Source organism: Furipterus horrens, unplaced genomic scaffold, assembly GCF_987537825.1.
Source record: "Furipterus horrens unplaced genomic scaffold, mFurHor1.1.pri manual_scaffold_2, whole genome shotgun sequence".
NCBI lineage: Eukaryota > Metazoa > Chordata > Mammalia > Chiroptera > Furipteridae > Furipterus > Furipterus horrens.
The window spans coordinates 49042363-49066014 of NW_028327172.1; the positions used below are offsets into that span (position 1 = coordinate 49042363).

The 23652-nt window shown below is 38.5% G+C and overlaps 1 protein-coding gene across 1 annotated transcript in view; it reads right to left on the reverse strand.

Annotated features, from left to right (window-relative positions):
• CLNS1A (chloride nucleotide-sensitive channel 1A) overlaps positions 1-23652 on the reverse strand; it is a 31671-nt gene extending 8019 nt beyond the window's left edge. The window contains exons 1-6 of the mRNA XM_090265720.1: positions 23446-23652; positions 16748-16884; positions 8512-8613; positions 7463-7570; positions 5993-6166; positions 1959-2049 (exon numbers count right to left, since the gene is read on the reverse strand). Of these exons, the coding sequence (XP_090121846.1) occupies positions 1982-2049; positions 5993-6166; positions 7463-7570; positions 8512-8613; positions 16748-16884; positions 23446-23570 (714 nt within the window). The 5' untranslated portion in view covers positions 23571-23652 and the 3' untranslated portion in view covers positions 1959-1981. The remainder of the gene's footprint in view (positions 1-1958; positions 2050-5992; positions 6167-7462; positions 7571-8511; positions 8614-16747; positions 16885-23445) is intronic.

Sequence of the window (23652 nt, forward strand, 5' to 3'; positions counted from 1 at the left end):
CAGGCCAACAGAATTTTAAGTGATTAAAATTTTACAGACATTGTTTGGAAATCAGGTCAATTATCCAAATGAAGAACTTGTTATAAACTTTATGAATAAAATACCTTTCCGCTCCAGCTGTAGCATAAAATGAAGAGAAAACCAAGTTTATCGCTATTTTATGATTATTTCACCATAAAATTACATTACAGTGAATCCTAAGAATTCCTGCCAGGGAACTGCAGTAATATCCCATTTGTGTAACCATTAGTGACAGAACAAATGAGTTTCTCGTAATCCTTATTAATAGAGTGGTTGGTGTTCTCTGAATAGTCTATTTTTAAAGAAGAAATTGGTGAAAGTCAGAAGATCAAGAAAGTTTGTTTTCCAGTTTCAATAAAAGACACAAAATAAGTATTACTGAACTGAAAAACCAAAATGATAGAAGAACATGATGAATAAAATGTAAGAAATAAGGGAAGAAGACTTAAATTTGTACCAAAAGATTTCCCATGAAATAAAGTACTGAAGTACTGACATCTGGAACTATGAAATCTGACAATTAAAGTTAGGAGAGCTCCAGCAATATGAATGTTACTTTTTAAGCTAAGTGCAGAGGAGATACTGCTAATTTTAGACCAATGACATAAGTACATACTGTAGAAATAAAAATCAAGTATTTAAAGAAAGATATTAATCAGGGAACTCTTAAGAAATTCCTTTCTGATAGTTCAACTGGCAGCACCTAAGACTAAAGCAGAGTTCCATTACAATTCATGGTTAGTATAAGAAACAATGTTATATTCATAATGGAAATAATTTGGAAGGTAAATGGAACTTGGAATAATGGATCTCCCAACCTAATTAGATGTGGGGCAGCAGTAGAAAAGTCAAGCCAAAATAAATAAATCTTGCCATGCTATTACTATGTACTTTAATAAAATAAAGGACCTGGATGTAAGTAGCATTTCACAGACTGGAAGAAAGCTAGTATTCAGGAAAATGCTATCAGGTCAGAGGTACGAGGACATTATAGAGGAGAAAGAGGCATAGTAATGGAACAGTGTTAAGATCTTACAGCTTATGAAGAGGGGCTGCTAGGATTACTAGTCTTCGCTCTATATGATATAGTTACATGACCTTTAGTTATTATCTAACACACAGTTGAGATATTCAAGTGTGCAAAGAACAACTGATTTCTCAGAGTAACATGTAGCAAATAAACAGGGACAAATTGCAGGCAAAGCTCAAGAAAATGTCAGAGGAGAGAAAACTAGCAGTGAGCTCTTATAGCAGTCAGGAAAAGCAGATATGAAGCAACTTGGGAAATGATAGCTTTTGGACAACTGTACATGGACTTGTTCTGCTTTGGTAAATCAGCCTTGAGCAGTAAGGTGCCCAGGACCTTGGTCTGCCATTATTTTCAGAAGTAAAGAAATGGATACCAAATTATGATTACAGGCTCCAACTAAGTTCGGAATTACTTCTACTTCCTCCCTAGTCTGAATACCAGTCAGTTGCAACAAATCTCTGCTTGGTGTTTCGTGATGAACATATTAAGATTTCAAATGTCACAAAAGGGGAAAGGTGACTCAAAAGCAGACCAGGACATGATCTCAGGCTTTGCAGCTCCCACCAGAGCCAAACAGGGAGACTCCATTTCTGAACAAAGGGCTAATGTCATTCTCCTGAGTTCTCTGAAGATGGCTGTACCTTATTCTTCCATGAACTCTCAGTGCCTCGGGTATGGTAAGTGCTCAGTAAATGTTAATTAACCTGAACATCACCATGTTTGTAGACTTTGATTTCTTAAGAGAGAAAATAAACAAAAAATATAATTTTCAATAATTTAAGAAATGGAAACTAACATTTTTCCAAACTGCTAATTTTATACAGTTCTCCTAAATTACAAAAATAAAAAATTAATTATTTGACAGTATTTTCATGTTCAATGACAAGGGAAAAAATAAACTACTTACCTCAAAGCAGCATAAAGTCATTTTCAGTGATCAACATCTGCATCCTCAAACTGACCTGCAACTGTGGGTGTAGTATCTACCTCCATTCCATCTGAAGGAAAAAAAGAACCACTGAGCACCAGTCTACAGAGCACTTCAAACAGGAGATTCGGCTTATATTTCGACCAGAAGGAAGCTAGTGCCCCCTGCTGGTAGAGAGTTGTTATTTCTTTCTCTTTTGAAAATTCAAGTATCAAGGAACAAACTGAGAAAGAAAATTGTCACCTGTGAATTTAGGCCAAGGTAAAATGAGTCTAAACACATTTACTTTGTAAATTCTCAACCTCAACATTAAAATAATACTAGGAAGGCACCTGCAAATGCAGTATGCATGAACTGCTCTCTCTTCACAGAACTGTGCCAGCGATTTCTGTGTGACCTTTTTTCTTTTTAAGGTATGAAGTTCTAGCCTCACAGAGCTTATGACATAATTCAAGAGAAAAGACAACACAGAGCAAGGTTCTTACTTTTCCTGTTTATCTTATCTTTTTATTATTTTTATCCTCACCCAAGGACTTTTTTTTTTTTTCACTGCTTTTAGAGAAACATCAATGCGAGAGAGAAGCATCAAATAGTTGCCTCCTGCATGCACCTGGGCTGGGGACTGAATCTAGGTATGTGCCCTGACAGGGATTGAGCCCATCACCTTTCAGTGACCATACAATCCTCCAACCAACTGAGCCGCACTGACCCAGGCTATCCCAGCTTATTTTTAAAAGGGGAAGAGCCTAGGACAAGAGAAGCCCTCTGGGAAGAGCTGTCTACATCTGCTTTTTCCACTTCCTCAGCTCCCATTTACCCCTCAACTCTTCAGCCCACCACAGACTGGCCTCTGCCTGTACCCCTTGGCACCACAACACCAGGACATTCAGCAGGGCACAAAAATGTAATACATATCTAAAATTAATTCATCATCTTTCTACATAGGAAATGCTTCTTCCCTTTCCTGTCTTGCTAAAGGATACCTCTTACCTGCCCAATCCAGAAACACCCACCTTGGTGCTAACTTCTATTGCTTCTATCTCTTCAATATCTCCCAAATCTGTTAAGTCTTTTGCCATTCACTGCCACTATCTAATTTAGTCCATTCTCATCTAATTTAAAACTTAAGTTACTTAACAGGGCTTCTCGTCATTCCTCCAGTATTTCTCTCTGCGATTAATCTGCCATGTCAAAGCCAAAGAAACACTAATCAAACTAAAATTCTTTCATGGCTTCCCACTGACCTAAGCATAACGCTGAAATTCTTGAACACAGCTTGGAGTGCCTCTAAGATATAGTCCAATTCACTGTCCACTTTATCTGTTGCTAAAACTACCCTTCACACTCAGGAGTTCAGACATGACGAACTACTTACAGTTCCCAAGCTGAATGATCTCTTGTACCTTTGCACATGGCTGATCCTTTTACCTGCCTCTCTCCCCAACCTGTATGCAATCCCTCTTCACCAGGGTCACTTTTACTCATTTTTCAGATCCTTACTCCATGAAGCTTGACTCCCTGACTATCCAGGCTGGGCGAAGGGTCCATAGCTACTCAAGCTTCCCCTGTATCTCAATGCCTTAACCACAATAAGTTAATTTATCTTTCTCTCCACTAAAATTGATACAAAGATAGTAACCTCATCTCTCTTGAGCATTGCCATATTCTCTGTATTTGGCTCAGCAGCTCAATAAGTACTCGCAACATAAACAAACACATGAAGCCATGAAATGCCACTAGTAGACAATACCCATGCTTAAATGGCAAAAAGACTAAAATTGACTAAACCAGATAGGAGGTGTTCACACCATAGACACACAAAAGGTAACAATATATGGAGATCAAATTTGATTGACTTAATAGTAGTCATTTCACTACGTATGTGTATATCAAAACAGCATGTTACACACCTTAAATATATACAATTTTAAATTTAAATCTTTAAAAATAAATCATTTTAAAAATAGAAAATGTATAGGTCAAACTAAATAAATAAATGACAAAAAGTGATGTGGGTACTCAGGAGTTTAGAAGATGGGAATGGTATAACAGACTGAAGAAGTTTTATATACAGGCAATTCTCAATATGCTAATGAGGCTTAGGAATAAAAGTTAAAAAAAAATCTCACTTTAGCAAAATGAGACCTTAAAATTGTTTGCTACAAAGCATTAAATAAGGAATTTTACAATTAAAACAAACAAACAAACCCTTCAATGATGAAAGGCTTTTCAATGGTCAAGGACACTCTGCAGTCAATCACTGTAATTAAAAAAAAAAAAAAGGTAACATCTTGCGTTCTTTCAGCTAAGAGTTTGGTAGGGCACTAGCCGTCTCACCCTAAAGTCTATGTGAGAGGCTCACCAGCCAAGATTAAAATGGAGAAGAGACATAAGGAGTAACACTGTGACCCAAAGTCTAAACTTTTCTAAATTAAGCTATCCTAGTCCTGTCTGGTGTGGCTCAGTTGGTTGGAGCATCGTCCTATACACCAAAAAGTCGTGGGTTCAATCCCTGGTTGGCGTGTGTACAGAAGGTAACCGATCAATGTTTCTTTCTCTCTCCCCCTTCCACTTCTCCATTCCCCTGTCTCTCTCTGAGATCAATAAACATATTTTTAAAAATATCCCAGAACTTATATTGTGTATGGAGATGTTGATCAGAACATTATGAGAGACCCTTAAATGTCCCAATAAAAAAAAAGAGACGGTAACTTTTTAAGAGTATTTTGCATCACTAAAAATTAAAAGCGTTAAAATTCTGTAGCAACATAGAATGTTAACATATATTAAATACATGTAAAGATGCAAGAAGTACTTATAACAATGTCTGGTATATTATTTTTGCAAATTAGCCCATTTAATCCTCTCACCACTTATTAGCTATTTGACACAAAACAAGCTGTGTGACCTTTCTGTGCCTGAGTTGCTTCATCTGAAAATAGGGATCATAACAGCATCTGCCACAGAGGGTTCTTGGAAGGATTTAAATGGGTAAATAAATATTTGTCATGTGCTTAAATCAGGGGCTGGCACATAAGAGCACTATCTAAATGTTAGTAGGAACAGGACTGAAGACAATGGGGGCAAAGGCAGGGTTGTCTCTTCAGAGTCAAGAGTGAAGAGTGTGAACTTTACATAGTGAACAGCAGGCAACCATATGAAGAGACATCCTTCTATACGGGTGACATGGAGTGTTCTCGGAGGATTAATATGGTACAGTGAGCTGGAGGAAGGGACGATAAACGCAAAAAAACACTACTGTCAACCCAGCATGAAAAAAAGGGCCTATGTTTGGAGGATAGCAGCAGTAACAGCAAGGTGACCTAAAAGTCATTTAAAGGAAAAACCCACAGAGCTCAGTATTGGACTAGATATGGGAATAAATGGTAAAGACTGGATCAAAAAAGTACTTTGAGAATCTAATTAAATTAAGATATTTAGAAAAGGGAATCAGTCTATTAGGTAAATATTTACAAAGAAGTTTACAATATGAAACAACTAAAACACACACATTTAAAACCACTTGTTTAAGGTCCAGATGTTTGTCACATAAAGAGAACCCAAGTTTCTTGAATGCTGCCTAGCCCTTTAAACCAATTTACTATCCTAGTTTTGCATATAATCATTTAGGAATTCATTTAAAAAATAATAATAGCAGAATCAATGTGTGCATGCACATACATATACATAAGCAAACAAAACAAAGACTGGAAAGATATGCAACAGAAAATAAATGTCTTCAATTAGAATTATACTTGATTTTTCATTTCTTCTTTGACTATGCCCATTTAAAAAAAAATTTAACTGTGAACATAGACTGTTTTTAAAGTTAGGAAAAACAGTTTAAAAAAATTATACAAGAATTCCCATTCTATGTGATTCTACATTTGCTTCCTACACCATAAAGAGTTAATTCTGAGATTTCTCTTAGCTTCCAAAAGAACCTATACATTTACCTTGTTGCCTAAGTGAACCTCTAACTGTTCACAGTGAAGAGAAAGAAAGATACTTACCTTCATAATCTCTTATTGAATCTTCTGTTCGGACTCCAGCCATATTATACTGGCTGCTCACAGACTGAGAAAGCATTCCTTCTAATCTCTCCAATGTGGCCTGGCCTTCTGCTGTTAAATGGGATAATCCTTCTTCATAGGTGTAAAATGTAGGGATGTCCCCCTGACCTTGTTCTAAACAAATAAAGAACTTTTAAGTAATTATAATGTAATAAAAAAAAAAATGGATACTCAATAATGCATCTACTGAAGATAAGGTACAGTGAAAAAAAAACTTACAGGAAAATACTTTTCAACATTCATTTAACACACATATATATATAGGCCGTCTGCTGAAGACAGAGATAAAGAAAATGTCCCTCCCTCTAGGATGAGAAGGGATTCCAACAGATAGTAGCAATTCCCAAATAATCAAACGTCCAGGGACTAGAAGGAAAAGAGGGTACCTGAGGCCCGGGGGGTCTTATATTATTCCAAGGTGGAAAATTTATAGATGAGTGCAAACTAATTTGCTCTTAATTGGTACTGAAGGTTTTATCCTTATTAATATACATGCTCCTGCCCTTGCCAGGTAGCTCAGTTGGTTAAGTGTTGACCTGATAAGTCAAGGTTGCAAGTTTGATCCCCAGTGAGGGCACATACAAGAAGCAACCAATGAATGTATAAATAAGTGGAAAAATAAATCGATGTTTCTTTCTTTCTTTCTCCTCCCTCTCTTTCTCTCTCTCTCTCAAATCAATACATAAGAAAAGACATGCTCATTATAAAAAAACAAACTCTGGAAAATATAAAAAGGATTTAAAAAATAATAATCCAAAAATCTCAGCTGAGAATGTATTTAACTATATAAAGAAGAATGCCAGAAATGAGTTTGTCTTGCCAGGGAGTTGACATTTGTGGAGGAAAGGGCTTCAGATAGCCAGGACAGTGCACAGGAGACCATCGGGAAAAGAACAGAGAACAGCAGCACCTCGAATTGCAAGACTGTACTGAGCTACTGCCTGCATTCTGGTCTGGGGAAGCAAGGGAAAATACTCTTAGATAAACAAGGCCTGGTTCTGAAAAAAAAAAAAAGAAACAACTTTGACAGTGAGGTTTTTAAAGGAATATGTTAAATAAAGATGTAGATAATACAGGTGTTAAGTGATAAAGGAAGAAGGCTTGTTCCCTGGTAGCGGCTGCATCAATTTAAAGATTCCCGACTACCCACTTTCCTATCTACCATTTTATTTCCTTCCATTCCTCTCTATCCATTTTCTCCACACTATCCCAATAATCCCTATTGTTTATCATCAAGCTTGGAAAGCCTATAAAGTGTTTACAATTTCGCTTAGACATGAATTGTGCCATTCCCTTTTATTAATTATCATATGGGCACTTATTAGAGATATAAAAATCTATAATCTCCTCAGTACAAAATAATGCTTATAATGAAACACACAAAAACACTTAAAAATCCATTTCACTAACCATGTGCTTCCACATCATATTCTTCTCCATCGTAATCATCTGAATCCTCATCCTCAGGATCTGGATGCAAAGCCTGGCATTCACACATTGCAGTGAACATTGCCTCCACTGAACAAGGAAATTAAATTGTAATTAGTATTTCTTTCTGGCCAATGTGCAATAAAAATTTAATCAAATAACCATCAGCACAAATGAATATAATGGGTAAACAAGAGGTATACTAGGGTCACAATACTCATAAAATCTGCCAAATTTCAAGGAGAATCAATGTTGAAAAGTAAGTGCTTGATGGCAATGAACAGGTCACAAAATAGTTAAGTTCATTTCAAGATATTATTGAGATCTCTTCATGTTAGATTTTGAGAAAAAGTCAAGAGTCCTGGTCAGACTGCTAGTATCAGAGTGAAGCCCCTCATAGCTAACAGGGCTCGTTCCAGCTACCCTGACATCTTCCACTTGGGAACTGCCATGACTCCTCTGCTCTCTATCTGGCGAGATTCACAGTGAACACTATCAATAAAAGGTACCAGGTCTCTCCATTCACAAAGCACAGAAAGGAACAATGTGTACTATATATTCAAAATCTTTGATAATGATAGGTGGCCTGACCTCAATGATAGTACAGATGCTAAAACAAAGAAAAAGCAGAATTGAAGTAATGGGGATAAAAGTAAAAGTAGAAGTGTGTGTGTCACACTCTCCCTTCCCAGGAGCACACCTGTGCCCTTCCCATCTCCCTCTTATTCCCCACAAGCGTATACCTCCTCAACTCTAAGGGACCCCACAAGACTTGTAACCAGGGGACAATGAGTAGCAGCAGCTCATCCTGAGCTAACCCCATGAACCTGCCCACAAGGCCCCCATTTCTCTAACTTTGCAGTGAGCCAAAGCAGCCCCACCTAGGCTCTCTCCTGTTGCTTCTTCTATCCTAAATCCTCCCTGTTTGACTGTCCCCAGTTTTAATAAACGTTCTCTCAAAAAAAAAAAAAAAAGAAACGGGTAATACCTGGTAAGTAAGGGGAAAAGAATCAATTCTATAGAACACTCACATGCTGATTTATCACTAGGTACAAATCTAAATTCAGAAATAGGTTCAACATCATCATCACTGTCTTCTTCTTCTTCATCAGCAACAGATTCTTTTGATTCTTCTAGAAAGGGAATAAAAGTAACTTTTGTGATGTTATTTGTTTTGGAAAAAATTCTAAAAGAATTTCTTTAAGAATGCTTATTGATACAGCTAAATACTGCAATTCAATTTTCACTTCAAATTACAAAAACATGGTTACTTTAGAGCTAAAAATGCCTAGACAGCCTCTCTGGTCTAGTCACATTGTACTTTAGGGATTCTAAGCCCCATCGGGGTCTTGGAAAGGGTGAGGAAACTCAGTCAGCCTTCTAATAAATACAGTTCCAATGTCACCTGCTTCTTTTATCTTTCATTTTGAGCAAGAAAAAATACAAATGTTCAATAAAGAGAACAAGCACATGCTGTTAGTGGAAGTGGAAATTGCTACAACCATTCTGGAGATGCTACTACCCAGCAATTCTTTGTGTAAGGACATATTATGTACACAAGGAGTTTGTACATAAATGGTTATTGATATACCGTATGTTCTAGTGAAAGTATAAAAAGTGAATGTTGATCAAAAAATGAAATAGATATAACCTGATCATACTATGTCTTATAGATAGCAGTTAAAAATGAATATGATTTATATATATCAAAATAGATTTAAAAATATAATAGGCCAACCACTGTGTGGTACACCTGAAACTAATACAAAATAATGTTGAGTGTAAATTATAATTGAAAAATAATATTTAACTTCTGGCCAAAATGGAGGCGTATGAAGACATGTGTCTCCCTCCACAACTAAGAAAAAATACAACTACCTCAAAACTGGAGACAACCAGAAGTTTCAGAAAACTGTTCTGCATGGAAGTTCAACAAAGATATAAAGAAGAAATAGCCAGACAGGTAGGAGGGGTGGAGCTGGGGTGGAGAGAACCCGGTGTGGAGGACATGGGGGCAACAGCGGCTACAGCCAGCTGGCAGAAAGCACAGTCACACATTAAAAAAAGTAAGGAGGGACACCTGAGGAGCACTCCCAGCCCCAGACCAGACTGCACAGCCCACGGTTCCAAAGCCAAAGAAAATAAAGCCTCATTGCTTCTGGCTGTGAAAACCAGTGGGGGTTGGGGTGGAGAAAGAAACTGCCGGTCTCTCAGCAGAGTCCCTTTGTTTAGAGGCCCGCATGGTCCTAGAACATCCACAGACCCACCCACTCTGGGAACGATGGCCAGGGCAACAGCTAGAGAGCCGCCAGTCCCATACAGAAGTGGGAGAAGTGCCTGGAAAGGGGGCGAGTGCTGAGCAAGCAGCATTGTTCCCTCTAAGACCTCCCACTCCACACACATAGCGCCACAACATGGTGAAAACGGGTCACCCTGTACCGACAAATCCCCAAGGTTCCGCCCCTTACAACGTAACAGTAGCGACATCTCTACAAAAGACACAGAGGCAAACACAGGAACCTGCTGAGTTGAGAAGACAAGGAAGTATAGCCCAAAAGGGGAAACAGATCAAGGTTACAGTGAGAGAACTAAGCGACAAGGAGATAGCCAACCTAACAGACACAGAGTTCAAAACACTGGTGATAAAGATGCTCACAGGCTTGACAGATATGCTTGAGTACGGCAAATGCATAAGAGAAGAAGTGAAGTCTATGCTAAATGAAACAAAGGAAAATCCACACGAAACCAATGGTGAAGGGAAGAAAGCCAGGTTCAAGTCAATTACTTGGGACGTAAGGAAGAAATAGTCAACTAGTTCAGAATGAAGAAACAAGAACTGTAAAAAATGAGGAGAGGCTTAGGAACCTCTGGGATGACTTTAAATGTGCCAACATCCAAATCATAGGGGTGCCAGAAGGAGAAAAGGAAGAGCAAGAAATTGAAATCTTATGTGAAAAAATAGTGAAGGAAAACTTCCCTAATTTGGCGAAGGAAATAGACATACAAGTCTAGGAAGCACATGGAGTCCCAAACAAGTTGGACCAAAAGGGGACCACACCAAGACACATCATAATTAAAATGCCAAAGGTGAAAGATAAAGAGAGAATCTTAAAAGCAGCTAGAGAAAAGCAGAGTTTTACCTACAAAGGGGTTCCTATAAAACTATCAGCGGATTTCTCAAAAGAAACTTTGCAAGCAAGAAATATTCAAAGTAATGAAAAGCAAGGACCGACAACCTAGATTACTTTATCCAGCAAAGCTATCACTTAGAATGGAAGGGCAGATAAAGTGCTTCCCAGACAAGGTAAAGCTGAAGGAGTTCATCATCACTAAGCCCTTATTATATAAAATGTTAAAGAAACTTATTTAAGAAAAAGAGGATCAAAACTATGAACATTAAAATGACAACAAACTCACAACTATCAACAACAGAACCTAAAAAATAAAAAATAAAAACAAAAACTAAGCAAACAACCAAAATAGGAACAAAATCATAGGTATGGGGATCATTTGGAGGGTTATCAGCTGGGAGGGGGAAAGGGAATAAATGGGAAAATGGTGCAGGGATTAAGAAACATAATTGGTAGATATAAAATAGGGGGGAATTAAGAATAATATAGGAAAGGGTGAAGCCAAAAAACTTATATGCACGACCCATGGACATGAACTAAGGGGAGGTGGGATTGCTGGAGGGAAGGGTGGTACTGGGTGGAGGGGAGCAAAGGGAAAAGAAATTGGGACAACTGTAACAGCATAATCAATGAAATATACTTTAAAAAAAGAAAAAGAAAACTTATAAAATAATAAAACAATAAAAACATAAATGAGTGAAAAAGGTAGTTGCAGAATATATACACCACTTACATTAAAACTTTAAACATAAAGCCCTGCTCAGTGGATTGAGCACCAGCCTGTGAACCAAGTATCACTGGTTCGATTCCTGGTCAGGGCACATGCCTGGGTTGCACACCAGGTCCCCAGTTGGGAGCGTGCGAGCAGCAACCACACATTGATGTTTCTCCCCCCCTTTCTTCCTCCCTTCCCCTCTCTCTAAAAATAAAGAAAATCTTAAAAAGAAATTAAACAAAAAAAAAACTTTAAATGTAAAACCAAACCATTATACTAGCTATAGGTATATGTTCAGTACAAACCTAAAAGCATAGAGGATGGACACATGCCATCTTTAGAATAATGTTTAACTCCAGAAACAGAGCAGAGAATAAAATGAGAATACAAAAAGGATTTCAACAGTACTGATGTACTTTTATTTCTTTAAAAGACTAGAATAATTATTTCCCTAGCTGAGCAGCTCAGTTCGTTAGAACGTTGTCCCAATATGCCCAATTCAATCCCCAGTCAGGACACATACAATAATCAACCAAAGGATGCATAATTAAGTGAACCAACAAATGGATGTCTCTGTGTCTCTCTCCCTGCTTCCCTTCCTCTAAAATTAAAAAAAAAAAAAGGACTAGAGTAATTATTTTAAAAATTTTTAACTTATACTGGATATTAAATAATGAGTGTTTTATTACTCTCTACACTTTTCAATGTTTAAATTACTTCATTAGGAAAAAATCAACAAAATACTGTAATAGGCCCCCAAAATATTAAAACATGTTTAAAACTAGTAATCTTCTCTATGTAGATGAAGATAAGGTGGAAAGGTATTCTTATAGACTACTATTCAAAGTGTAAATTGATATAACTTTCTGGAAAGCAATTTTACAATATATGAGTATGTTAAGAGCTTTAAAAAAGTTCATTACTTTTAATGCAAGAATTCTACTCACAGGAACCAATTATCAGGAGAGATCCACCTAGTTTTTTCTTAACTTTTATTTTTATAAGTCATAGAATGAAAAAAAAAAAAAAAAACCAGCAAAAAGGGGAAAAATTTTAAATGGCCAGTATCGACAGTTTTATATAACTGATGTAATAGGACTTTTTCTGCCGTGTTTCTGTTATTATATTGTTAAATATAATACACATGTCCTCCATTAACAAATTAAAACAATATAAAATCTTGGAGAATTTTAAATAGTTCAATATAGTATAATACTACCAAACATTTTCAATGCTTTTTAAAAAACAAAATAATGTACTGTAATTATTATTCTATAACTGAATGAACACAATTTTTAACATAAAAATAATACATGCTGGTATAAAAATAACGGAAAGAGTCTAGATGGACTCAAAGGAAAAAGTCAGTCACTACCACTCTAGTTCCCTCCCTAGAAATAAGACTATTATGATTCTTTTATACATATCCTTAGGAATCTACCTTAGGGCAATAAATAGAAATGTAATATAGTTTTTTTGCAATTAAGGAAAAAAAAATGACCATGACCAACACTCATCCTCTCATCCTAGATCACAGTAGCGGCTGCTATACTTTCAGTCTTTTTAAACCTTTCTAAATTTTCAACAATGGGAATGAATTTTTAGTTATTTAAAAAATAATCTAACGTTGCTCTGGCCAGTAGCTCAGTTGATTAGAACCATCATCCTGACATGCCAAGGTTCCATCCCACATACAAGCAGCAACCAATGATGCATAAGTAAGTGGAACAATGAATCTGTGTTTCTCTCTTAAATCAATAAATAAAAAATTTAAAAAAATCTACTGTTCTTAACAATAAGCTGGTGGCTCATTTTAAAAAGGTTTATGGAGGAAAGCCAAAGAGAAAAAAGTCTGAAGGTTGGAGAATCAGGATGAAAGGAACACAATTTGGTAAAATAGGATTCAAGTATGTGTCGCTTATGAGAAGAGTTCCAGAAAAAACAAACGGAATCACTGAAATAAATGTAATCCACATAAGAGAGAAAAATCCTACTTATTTTAGTTAGATAGGATTAATCATAATCCCATCAATTTTGAGAACATAATCATATGAAGCAAACATTTAAAATACCTACCCCTAACCTACTGAATCCTTACTTCATAGTCTGGGACTTTCAGCATTTACATATTTAACAAGTGCCTCAGGTGTTTATAATGTGTAACCAGGTTTAAGAACTAAAGATTACTACAATCCCTTAATTTTTCTGGATGTAATTGCTTGCAGATGAAAATGACTTGCCTACCAAGTTAATGACAGTCTTCTTATTCAGTGTTTTTCTTTTTATCTAGTTTTATTCAACCTGGGTAATCTGAACCCTACCCCTCTATCCTTTTTTTTAAAATATGCTTTATTGATTATGCTGTTACAGTTGTCCCAATTTCTTTCCCCTTTGTTCCCCTCCACCCAGTGGCCCCCCACCCTCCAGTTGCCCCCGCCTTGTCCATGTCCATTGGTTGTGCATGTAGTTCTTCTGAACACCTTCCTGTCTACTCCACTCCCTCCTACTATGCTTCTTAATTCCTGCACCATCTCCCTCCCTTTCTCTCCTTCCCCCTCCCCGCTGACCTCCCGCCATGTTCCCCATACCTGTAATTCTTTTCCCACTCTCGTTGCCTACTTAGTTTGCCTTTGTTTCAATTCCCTAGCTTCTGTTGTTGGTTGTTGTGATACAGTTTTCATTTTAATGTTCATAGTTTCTATCCTTCTTCTCCTAAACAAGTCCCTTTAACATTTCATATAACAGTGGTTTGGATCTGATGAACTCCTTCAGTTTTTTGTCCTGGAAGCACTTTCTCTGCCCTTCTATTCTGAATGACAGCTTCGCTGGATAGAGTAATCGTGGTTGTAGGTTTTTGCTTTTCATTACTTTGAATATTTCTTGCCAGTCCCTTCTTGCCTGCAGGGTCTCTTTTGAGAAATCAGCTGAGTGTCTTATTAGAACCCCTTTGTACATAATTCTCTTCTTCTCTTTTGTTGCTTTTAAGATTCTTTTTCCTTAATTTTTGACATTTTGATTATGATGTGTCTTGGTGTGGTTCTCTCTGGGTCCAGTTTTTTTGGAACTCTCTGTGCTTCCTGGATCTGTAAGTCTATTTCTTTTCCCAAGTTAGGGAAGTTCTGCTTCATTATTTTTTCACATAATTTTTCAATTTCTAGTTCTTCTTCACCTTCTGGCAACCCTATCATTCAGATATTGGCCTGCTTATAGCTGTCCCTTAGGTTTCTGAGCCTCTCCTCATTTTCCTCACTTTTCATTTCCTCTTTCTGCGCTGGTTGACTGTTCCTTCCCTATGTTCCGATTTGTTGATTTGATCCCTGGTTTTCCTTCCCTGTATGTGTTTTCGTTAATTTCAGCAGGACTAAACTTCATTCCTTCCCCATCTTGTTTAAGATCCACTCTTAGGTCTGTAAGCTTTCTTATAACCAGAGCTCTGAACTGTGCCTCAGAAAGATTTCCTACCTGCCCGTCCGATAAATCATGTATTTGCTGTCTGGTCAGCTGCATGATTAGGATCTCTATCATGATCTGTGCCATCCTGACAGTTTTGTGTTTATCTTTGCTTCCTGGGTGGGGCTGTCACACCTCCTATGCTATAGGGGGCAGAGCCTCGTGCACTCGTCACTACTGGGCAACCCTTCTCACCACGCTGTGGCGTTTTCCGCTGGGGTGGCGGTCCAAGATGGATTCCTGTGGTTCACTCTCCGCTGAGAGACCTGGAGCCTCCTCCTCCATCCCTACGCCCTCTTGCCCTCACAGTCCGAGGCAATGGGGGTTTGCCTTCACCGGCGTTGGAATTGTGAGCTGACGGGTTTGGTCTGCAGCCTGGGGTGCTCCCCAGGCGCTTCTTGCCACCCCTTAATAATTGGTGTCTGTGCTTACTGCAGTCCTGCTGCCTGTCGCTACAGCTGCCGCTGCCGGCACATCTTGACCTCTCTGCCCCGGCTTCGCCCCTCCCACCCGTCCAGACGAGCACCACTTGTTTATAACTTCATACGTTGGACTTCCATGTAGCTTTATTTTCTGGAACTTCTGGTTATTTCTGGTTTTGCGGTAGTTGTAGTCCTTCTTAGTTGTGGAGGAGGACGGAGCGTGTCAATCTAGGCCTCCATCTTGGCTGGAAGTCCCTCTATCCTTATTTTTTATTTTTGCTCTGACAATGCTCTACACTATTTATGGGCATTTTACAGCAGCATTTGGAACTGACTCACATTTACTTAGATGGAAAATAAACTTTGTGTCCAATACATCATTTGGAAGTTTTACTATAACCCAAGGTCAAAGGCTTTTACTTTTCTTTACCCTACATTCAAACCCGACTAGATTTTTATCTATCTTTGGACCCTTTCCAAGGCAAGTGTGAAATCATGTAACAGTAATATTTTCAGATGGCTGAATCAGTCATTAGCAGTTAATGTGGCAGAACTTGCCAAAAGCCCTAAAAATTACTAAATAATTAGTGTCCCACTGAATATAAATGGTCATCTTATGTCTGAAATTATATTAAAACCCCCAACTGAAGACGCAATAGCTCAACAGGCAAACTTATGGACTGTCTCTTACATACATTTCAAGGAAAGGAACCTATTATTTAAAAGCAAGTTTACTAAATGTGTAACATATGTCTTTCAATTCCAAAGTTTGTACTCCTACAAAAAAAATGAACATATTAAACACAATATAATATATCAACCTCTTAGTTTTTACATTATGCCTAACTTATTTCTCATCTGGAATTCTTACAAACCATAGTCAACAACTTAAAAAATGAATTTTTTATTTTTCTTACTCAATTTTTCATTAACCTCACTAGATTTTTATGAATCTTGGTAGTTATCTCCAACAGTAAATCCTGGGACTCTTGTGTTCCACAGCTTTTCAACCTTGGCACTACTGACGTTTGAACTAGATAATTCTTTGTTGTGGAAGGCTGTCCTTCGCCTTCTAGCATGTTTAGTAGCATGCATGGCCTCTAATTACTAGATGCCAGTAGCACTCCTCCTCAGTCCAGTCATGACAATCAAAATGTCACTGCCAAGTGTAGGGAGAAGGTGACATCATCCTCCACTGACAACAGAAAAAACAAATCAGGTTCTATCCTAAACTCTTGTAAGCACAAAATATACTGATCCAAGCTTATAAGGGCACCAAATATAAATGCCTTTGCAAAGAGAAAGAAAATAAACAGTTAAACTACTCATGAGAAATAATTAGAAATGTAAATCCATAATAACTGAACAGTTCTAAGTGCAAATATATAGAAAACAAAAGGCAGTATCCAAATTATCTTACTGTGCTGAAATTTTGCTTAATAAACTATTATCCCGAAGAAATCAATAGCTTGTACATTATGCTCAAAGACTGCTTTTTAAGTAATAATATGCTAACAAAGGCAGCACAAGATTCAATTACCATACATACCTCCAAATTTGGCATTCACCATAACATACAAATGCTCTCGTGGATAGGCATTTAGGTCCCTTGACACTGCATGCAAACTAATGGTGGGGTATTCCAGTGAAAAACCCAATCCAGAGCCATCTAACCAAGACAGGCGGCTGAAAAACATGTTTTAAGTAGATTAGTTCAAGCAATTAAATCCTAACTTGACTTCCTAAAGTTTATAAAGGTTCAGCTTGGACACTTTAATGATTATGAATAACCTCAAGCTTACTGTTTAGAAATATTCCTAAAATGATAAAATTCAGCAGCAGGAATTGAATTTCTTTAAGACAAATTCTGTTATGGTCTCTTTTCGCCAGCTAAAAATTTAAATGGATTTGAAATGTAATTTTTCTTAATTCACATATGTGTTTCTATGCCCTTTATATCTGCTCTTATTTGGAAAGTCTTCAGGTGCCTTCTTTGCTTTTGTAAACTCTCTTCATATGGTTAAATCCCAGCTCCCCCTTGAGTCTTCCCTCCAATTACTCAAATCCATAATGATTTCGTCTTTTTCTAAATTGCACTTATGCTCAGTAATATACCATTTAGCATTTAACTTCATAATGAATCTGATATGTACCCTGATAGAAAGTGAGCTACCTGACAGGAGAAACTGTCATATTCTTTTTTAACATTCTTCCAAACTGCTAGGATAGTGCTCAGCATGTAAGTATGCAGTAAATGCTTGGGGAGCACTCATTCCTCCACTAATCCTACATTAAATGACATACACATGAAATGGCTATAATTATACTTACCACAAATTATAAAATAATCATCACACTGAAATACAGACTTTATGAAGACTTTGATTTATTCTGCAGCTATAAGAGAAAGCCACAGATAAGTAAGGTCTAGTTTTAAGGAAGCTCAAAAGTGGTCAAATGCAAATATTTTATAGGTGTAGAGAGGAAACATATCACTAAAATTAGTATGTTGAGTTTTGAGTAAGGGCTGGCTAATTTTTTGGTAATACTTCATCTGGAACTGCACCACTGAGGAAGGGAAAAAAAGAGTAGCAAAAAATATCCTTAAGAAACAACAGAAAAGTTAATACAAGACAGTGGTTACAAAGGGCTGGAGGAAAACAGTGACTGCTAATGGGTGCTGATTTTTGGGGGTCGGGGCATGAAAATATTCTAAAATTGATTGTGGTGACGGATGCCTAACTCTGTAAGTAGACTAAAGACTACTGAATTGTGTACACTTTAAATGTGTGAACTGTATTGCTATAAAGCTGTTATTAAAAAAAAGGAAGTTAATACAATATAACCCCTACATCATTCTATTTTCTGTTCAATTTAAGCAAGTCTGACTGTCTAGTTTGTAACCAAGCAAAACCAAATAGAAGCCCTGGCTACTGTGGCTCAGTGGATTGAGCGTCACCCTGCAAGCCAAGTGTCACTGGTTCGATTCCCAGTCAGGGCACATGACTAGGTTGCACGTCAGGTCCCTACTTGGGGGCGCGAGTGAGAGGCAACCACACAGTGATGCTTCTCTCCCTCTTTCTCTCCTTTCCCCACGCTCTAAAAATAAATAAGTACATAAACAAACAAATAACTAATTTTAAAAAGCAAAACAAAAACCAAATAGAGTAAGAGGCGAGGACTGCCCTGGGTAGGAGCACAGCAGTGCAGCAGCTAGCTCACTCGTGCACAATGCAAGGGGAGGATGAGCTCACACTTCAGTCCCCCAAAGGAAATCGATGTCTAACAGCATAATACAAGTGTATAACACATGATGATCCTTACTTATCAAAAACTAAGGAGAATTAGATTGTGGTAAAAATTGTACAACTTTGTAAGTATACTAAAATGTAATGAATTGTACAGTTAAAAAAGCAAAAGCAAAAAAACACATACTATCATTGGGAAAAATTTTCATTGAACATGCTTATTTAAAAAAGAAAACCTGGGAGGCTTAAACTGAAAAATCTTAAGGAACCTAAAGTGGTAAAAGCCCTAGAAATGATTTTTCATAATGACTCATCCCATTAGTCCCAAGGAAAGACTTTATTATTATTGGAAATAGATTGTGCTGTATGTGCGTTTCCTGTCCATTGCTCTGGTTTTAACATGGAGATGAAATAATGGTCTTGTGTCATAGAAGTATAGCCAGTTCCTTTCTAAAAGTATTATTATTCTAAGCAAATAAACTCTCTTTTCTCACCTCAAAACTTCCCTGGCATTACTGTTACAGAAACAGGGGAGTCCGAAAACAAACCCCAGAGTTTGCAGCTGGGAGATAGGGAGCAGGAAGCAGCTTTCAGGATGCCCCTGCATGCCTGGGGCTAGTGGCTGGAAACATTGTTGCACAAAGATCCGCTTTACTTCCAAGGCTCAGGAAGATGGGAGGGGTCTTAGACTGTGGGCTGGTACGGAAGAAGCCTAGAGAGCCTGCTAAGGTTCTGTGAATTGTCAGAACTGTTTGCAACACCCACTGTGTGAGAGGATGCAGTCGGGGATAGATAAGCAGCTGTGGACATTTTTAGCCCTCTCTCTCTCTGGCCCTAGCTCTGGTGGGCTCCCTCCATGTAGCTTGGAGGAGCAGGGCAATACCCACTGCGTGAGAGAATGAAGTCAGGGAGATATAAGCAGTTGCGGACATTTTAGCTGGGGCTCTGGGGCTGGCTCTCTCGCTCTGGCTCTTTGGGGCTCTCTTAGGCTCGCTCGCTCGCTCTCGTGGGCTCCCTCCATGTGGCTTGGAGGAGCAGGGGTCTCCAGGCTGCTTAAAGAAGAGGCTCTTGCCATGCGGTTTTGAGAAGGAGAGGAGATCCGCGTGGTTTGCAAGAAGGCAGTTTGCAAGGAGGCTGAGAATCCAGGCGGTCCTGCATTGAGAGCTGGAGGGCACCACAGCATAGAAAGGACTTCCCCAATCAGATTTGAGTGATTGGCAGCTACTGGTAAAGCTGAACTGTGCCTAGCAAGTAGGGAAACGGTGTTTCTGACTTTACTAAGACTGGCCAGGTCTGGGAGGGGGAGGCAGAACTATGTGCAAATAAACAATTCTTTTTCCTTTTCACCAAACTCTGGTATTGAGAGTTTGAGAGGTATAATTCTGGCGGCGGGCAATCGGGCCCCTAACTAAACAGCCCGTGGATTCTGTTTCAATCGGAGCAGCCCAGGGTTCTGTTACATTATCACAATTCAGAAAGGAGTATTCCAAATTTGGGTGTCCAAAATTTCAAACATCCAGAGCCACAAGTGTTTTTTAATGACTCAGGAGATGAAAAAACTGAAATACAAACATACTCAGTGCCTACCAAATTATGGCCTTTACTTAAAGAGCACATCATAATTGCTCCAGTTCCTGCCTGACTAGTGTGGCTCAGCTGGTTGGTCCCCAATTTGATTCCTGGTCAGGGCACATGCCAGCATTGCTGTTTCTGTCCGGCTGGGGTGCGTACAAGAAGTGACTGATTGATCGATGTTTCTCTCTCTCTTCTTCCTCCTTTCCCTCTCTCTAAAAAATAAATAAAATCTTTTAAAAAATTAATTGCTCCAGTTCCCTACTGCTGGCAGGACAGAAATGCTGCTTCAGCATAGCATCTCCCATGAAGCTTTCATAATCGTTATATATGGACATGGATTATGCACTTTACAGAACAGAAACAAATTCCACTTAAAAGCAACATTTACTCTGTAATTAAGTTTTGATTTTTGATTCTTTGTATATTCTAGAAGAAATACCCTCCAAAACCAAATTAACTATAACCAGTCAGTCCCAAAGAAACCATGAGTCATGAAAGAAAAAAACAAAACAAGAATTAGAAAGCCAGTAAACATGTAGAGGAGTGTTTGCTAATTTCCAATGCCTCTGCACAGTATGATCAGTGTCCTTTATTCCTGGCATGGGGATTTGGGTTAGTTTCATCACCTGGTTCGTAAATCAATTTGGAGTAGGATAGAAAATGCATTACTTCTAACTTCAAGTTACCTATTTTTAAGTTAATTACCTATCTTACCTGTTTCAAATGATCTATTTTGAATAATTAAAGTCTGTGCTACCTTTCTTATTTGGATAAAAAGTCCACTTTCTATGAAAACTAAGGTTCAATTTGAAAAATTAGCCTGGCAAGTCTATATTTTTTCAATATATATCTGAGAAACTATCTACCTAAAACCAAATCAGACTCTGTCCCTCTTTGCCTAAATACCTGAAACAGTTTCCCAAAAAGCCTAAGGGCTATAAGCCAAGCTCATGAACATGGCTCACTCCTTCTCCAGCTTTATTATTTTTACACTCTTTCTCCCTCATTTCCTCAGATGAAGAACCGCTAGAATGTGTGTTTACTGTATATATGCCTACATATGTGTATGTATGTATTTTTTATACACACGTATAGATCCTGGCACAATATTGTTTCTCACCCTTGCCTCTCAGCATCCCGTTCCTTCTAATTAGAACATTTCCCCTTATCCCTGTCTCATTCCCCTGGCTAACTGGTAATCCTCATGTGTCACATCCTCTAGGAAGCCTTCCCAGTTTGATAAGAGCTTGAATCTATCAAGACTTGGAAATGCTAGGTAGGAAAGAACAAAAAGGGAAAAGAGACTAATAGAGGAAAGAGGAATGAATAGAGGTGTCCAAGGTACTGTTAATCTTCTATTCTTGACCTGGACAGTAGATATACAGGTGTTAATTATAATTCTTTAAACCACAGATGTACAACTTACATTCTTTTTTGTACACATATTTTACAAAAATATTTTATTCAAGAAAGGTAACAGATTTGTTAGTAAAAAGTTGAAATAAATGTAACATAAGAATTTAGAAGGAGTTTGTACTTCCTGTGAGAACTATATCGTGGTTATACAGGATAATGTTCTTGTTCGTGGGAGATAATGCTGAAATATTTACAGGTAAAGTAACAACATGCCTGCAACTCTCAAACAGCTCAAAAAAGAGAGCTAAACATGGCAAAACGTTAACAACTGATAAATCTTTGTAAAGGGTCTATGGATATTAACTAACATCTGTAAGTTTTCTTTAGGTTTGAAATTTTTCAAAATGAAATAACAAGTATAGAACCTTCCCCCCAAAGAGGTGATATTATAGAAAGAGCCAATATTCAGAGAAAGCGTAGAAAGAAAAAGAATTGCGTAGGTGGCAGGAATATGTCTGGGCTCCATTTTCCACCACTGAAAAGAAACTGTCTCACGGTCACTAAGGCCCTCCTTTGTTAATACCCGACAGATGCTTTTCAGATTTTACTTTTACTCTTCCTCCCTCTTCTCAAGTCTCTTCCACGACCTACGTCTTAATGAAGATGTGTCCCCAAGGTTTTATCCCTGGCCCTCTTCTCTTCTGGGGTATCTAATCTATTCCCATGAACATAGATAACAGCACTTACACTAATAATTTCCAAATCTCTATCTTTAATACCACACACACACACACACATGTCCAACTAATCCCCACTGTCCAAACCAAACACCCTAAACTTGCTTTTCCTCTCATCCATATTTCCTATCTCAGTGGCTGGCCAAAAGTCTAAGCATTGTTCAATGTCTAAATTTCCCTCTAATTTTTTTTTTTTTTTAGAGAGGGGAGGTAAGGGAGAAAGAGAGGGAGAGAAACATTAATGTGTGGTTGCCTCTCGAGCGCCCTCAACCCAGGCATGTGCCCTGACTGGGAATTGAACTGTCGACCCTTTGGCTCGCAGGCCAGTGCTCAATCCATTGAGCCACACCAGCCAGGGCCAAATTTCCCTCTAAATTGGCAATCTGCAATCTTTTTCATCTCACAGCAAACATAAACTAATTACTAAAATTCTGTGGCACACCAAACGGTATATTTTTTGCTTATCTAACAACAACAAAAAAATAGGTATAATTTTGATTCACTCAACACCAGACAGCTATTGTGTTGGCTGCTGTCATTTTTAAATTTGATACTCCAAGGGACAGCCAGGTATTGCATATTTTAAAAATACTTGCAGCACAACAGTTGAAAAGTGCTGCTGTAAACAAAGGGTTCTCTACATTTTTTGTATCCTCCGTGGTAGGCAGAATTTTGGCACCCATGACCTTCATCCCTGTGAGTCAAGACTGAGTATGTCATGTTGCCTGGCAAATGGGAGTTTGTGGATGTAATTAAAGTTACAATAACTACGCAAATTATTCTAGATTATCTGTGTGGGTCCAATATAATCACATGAGCTCTTAAAAGCAGAAAATATTCTCTAGCTGTAGCCCAAAGTGATGCAGCAGAAGAAAAAGTCAGAGATGTGAAGGGAAGTGAGGATTCAATATGTCACGGTTGGCTTGATGATGAATGGAACCACACCGCAATATCCAGAACATGTCTGACTGTGAAAGTGCTCCAAGGGGCCAAGTAAAAGGGGCTATTCCTTCTAGGAATGGAAATGGAAGTCAGAAATGGGAAGTTAAGAATCAGGTCCTTCTGGATATGAGGGACGCGCACCAGACCTCCGGTAAACACACGGGTAAAGAGCATAATAAATGAGAACTTCATCGAAAAAAGAGAGAAAGGAAAGCTTCGGCGAAGACATAGAAGGCACAAAACCAATTGAGTCTCTTTGCCAAGAGACAGTGCGAAGGCGACAACGAGGATCGCGCGCCGCTCCCAGCAGCCCCCGAGGTCGGGGTCTCTTCCCCGCTCCTCTACACCAGGCAGCGCGCGGAGGCAGCACCCGCGAACAGGAACCCTACCTCTCAGCGATGTAAAGAGTGCCGGTGCCGAGGCCCTTCCCGTTCAGCACAGCCTCGGTATCTGGCAGCTGCTGCCGAAGACCCTCAGCCGACCCGGGTGGCGGGAAACTTTTGAGGAAGCTCATCGCAGTACTGAGGGCCGAGGTACAGACCCAAAAACTGATGAAGCTCAGCAAAACCCAGCTCGCCGCGTCCCGCCCCGGAAGC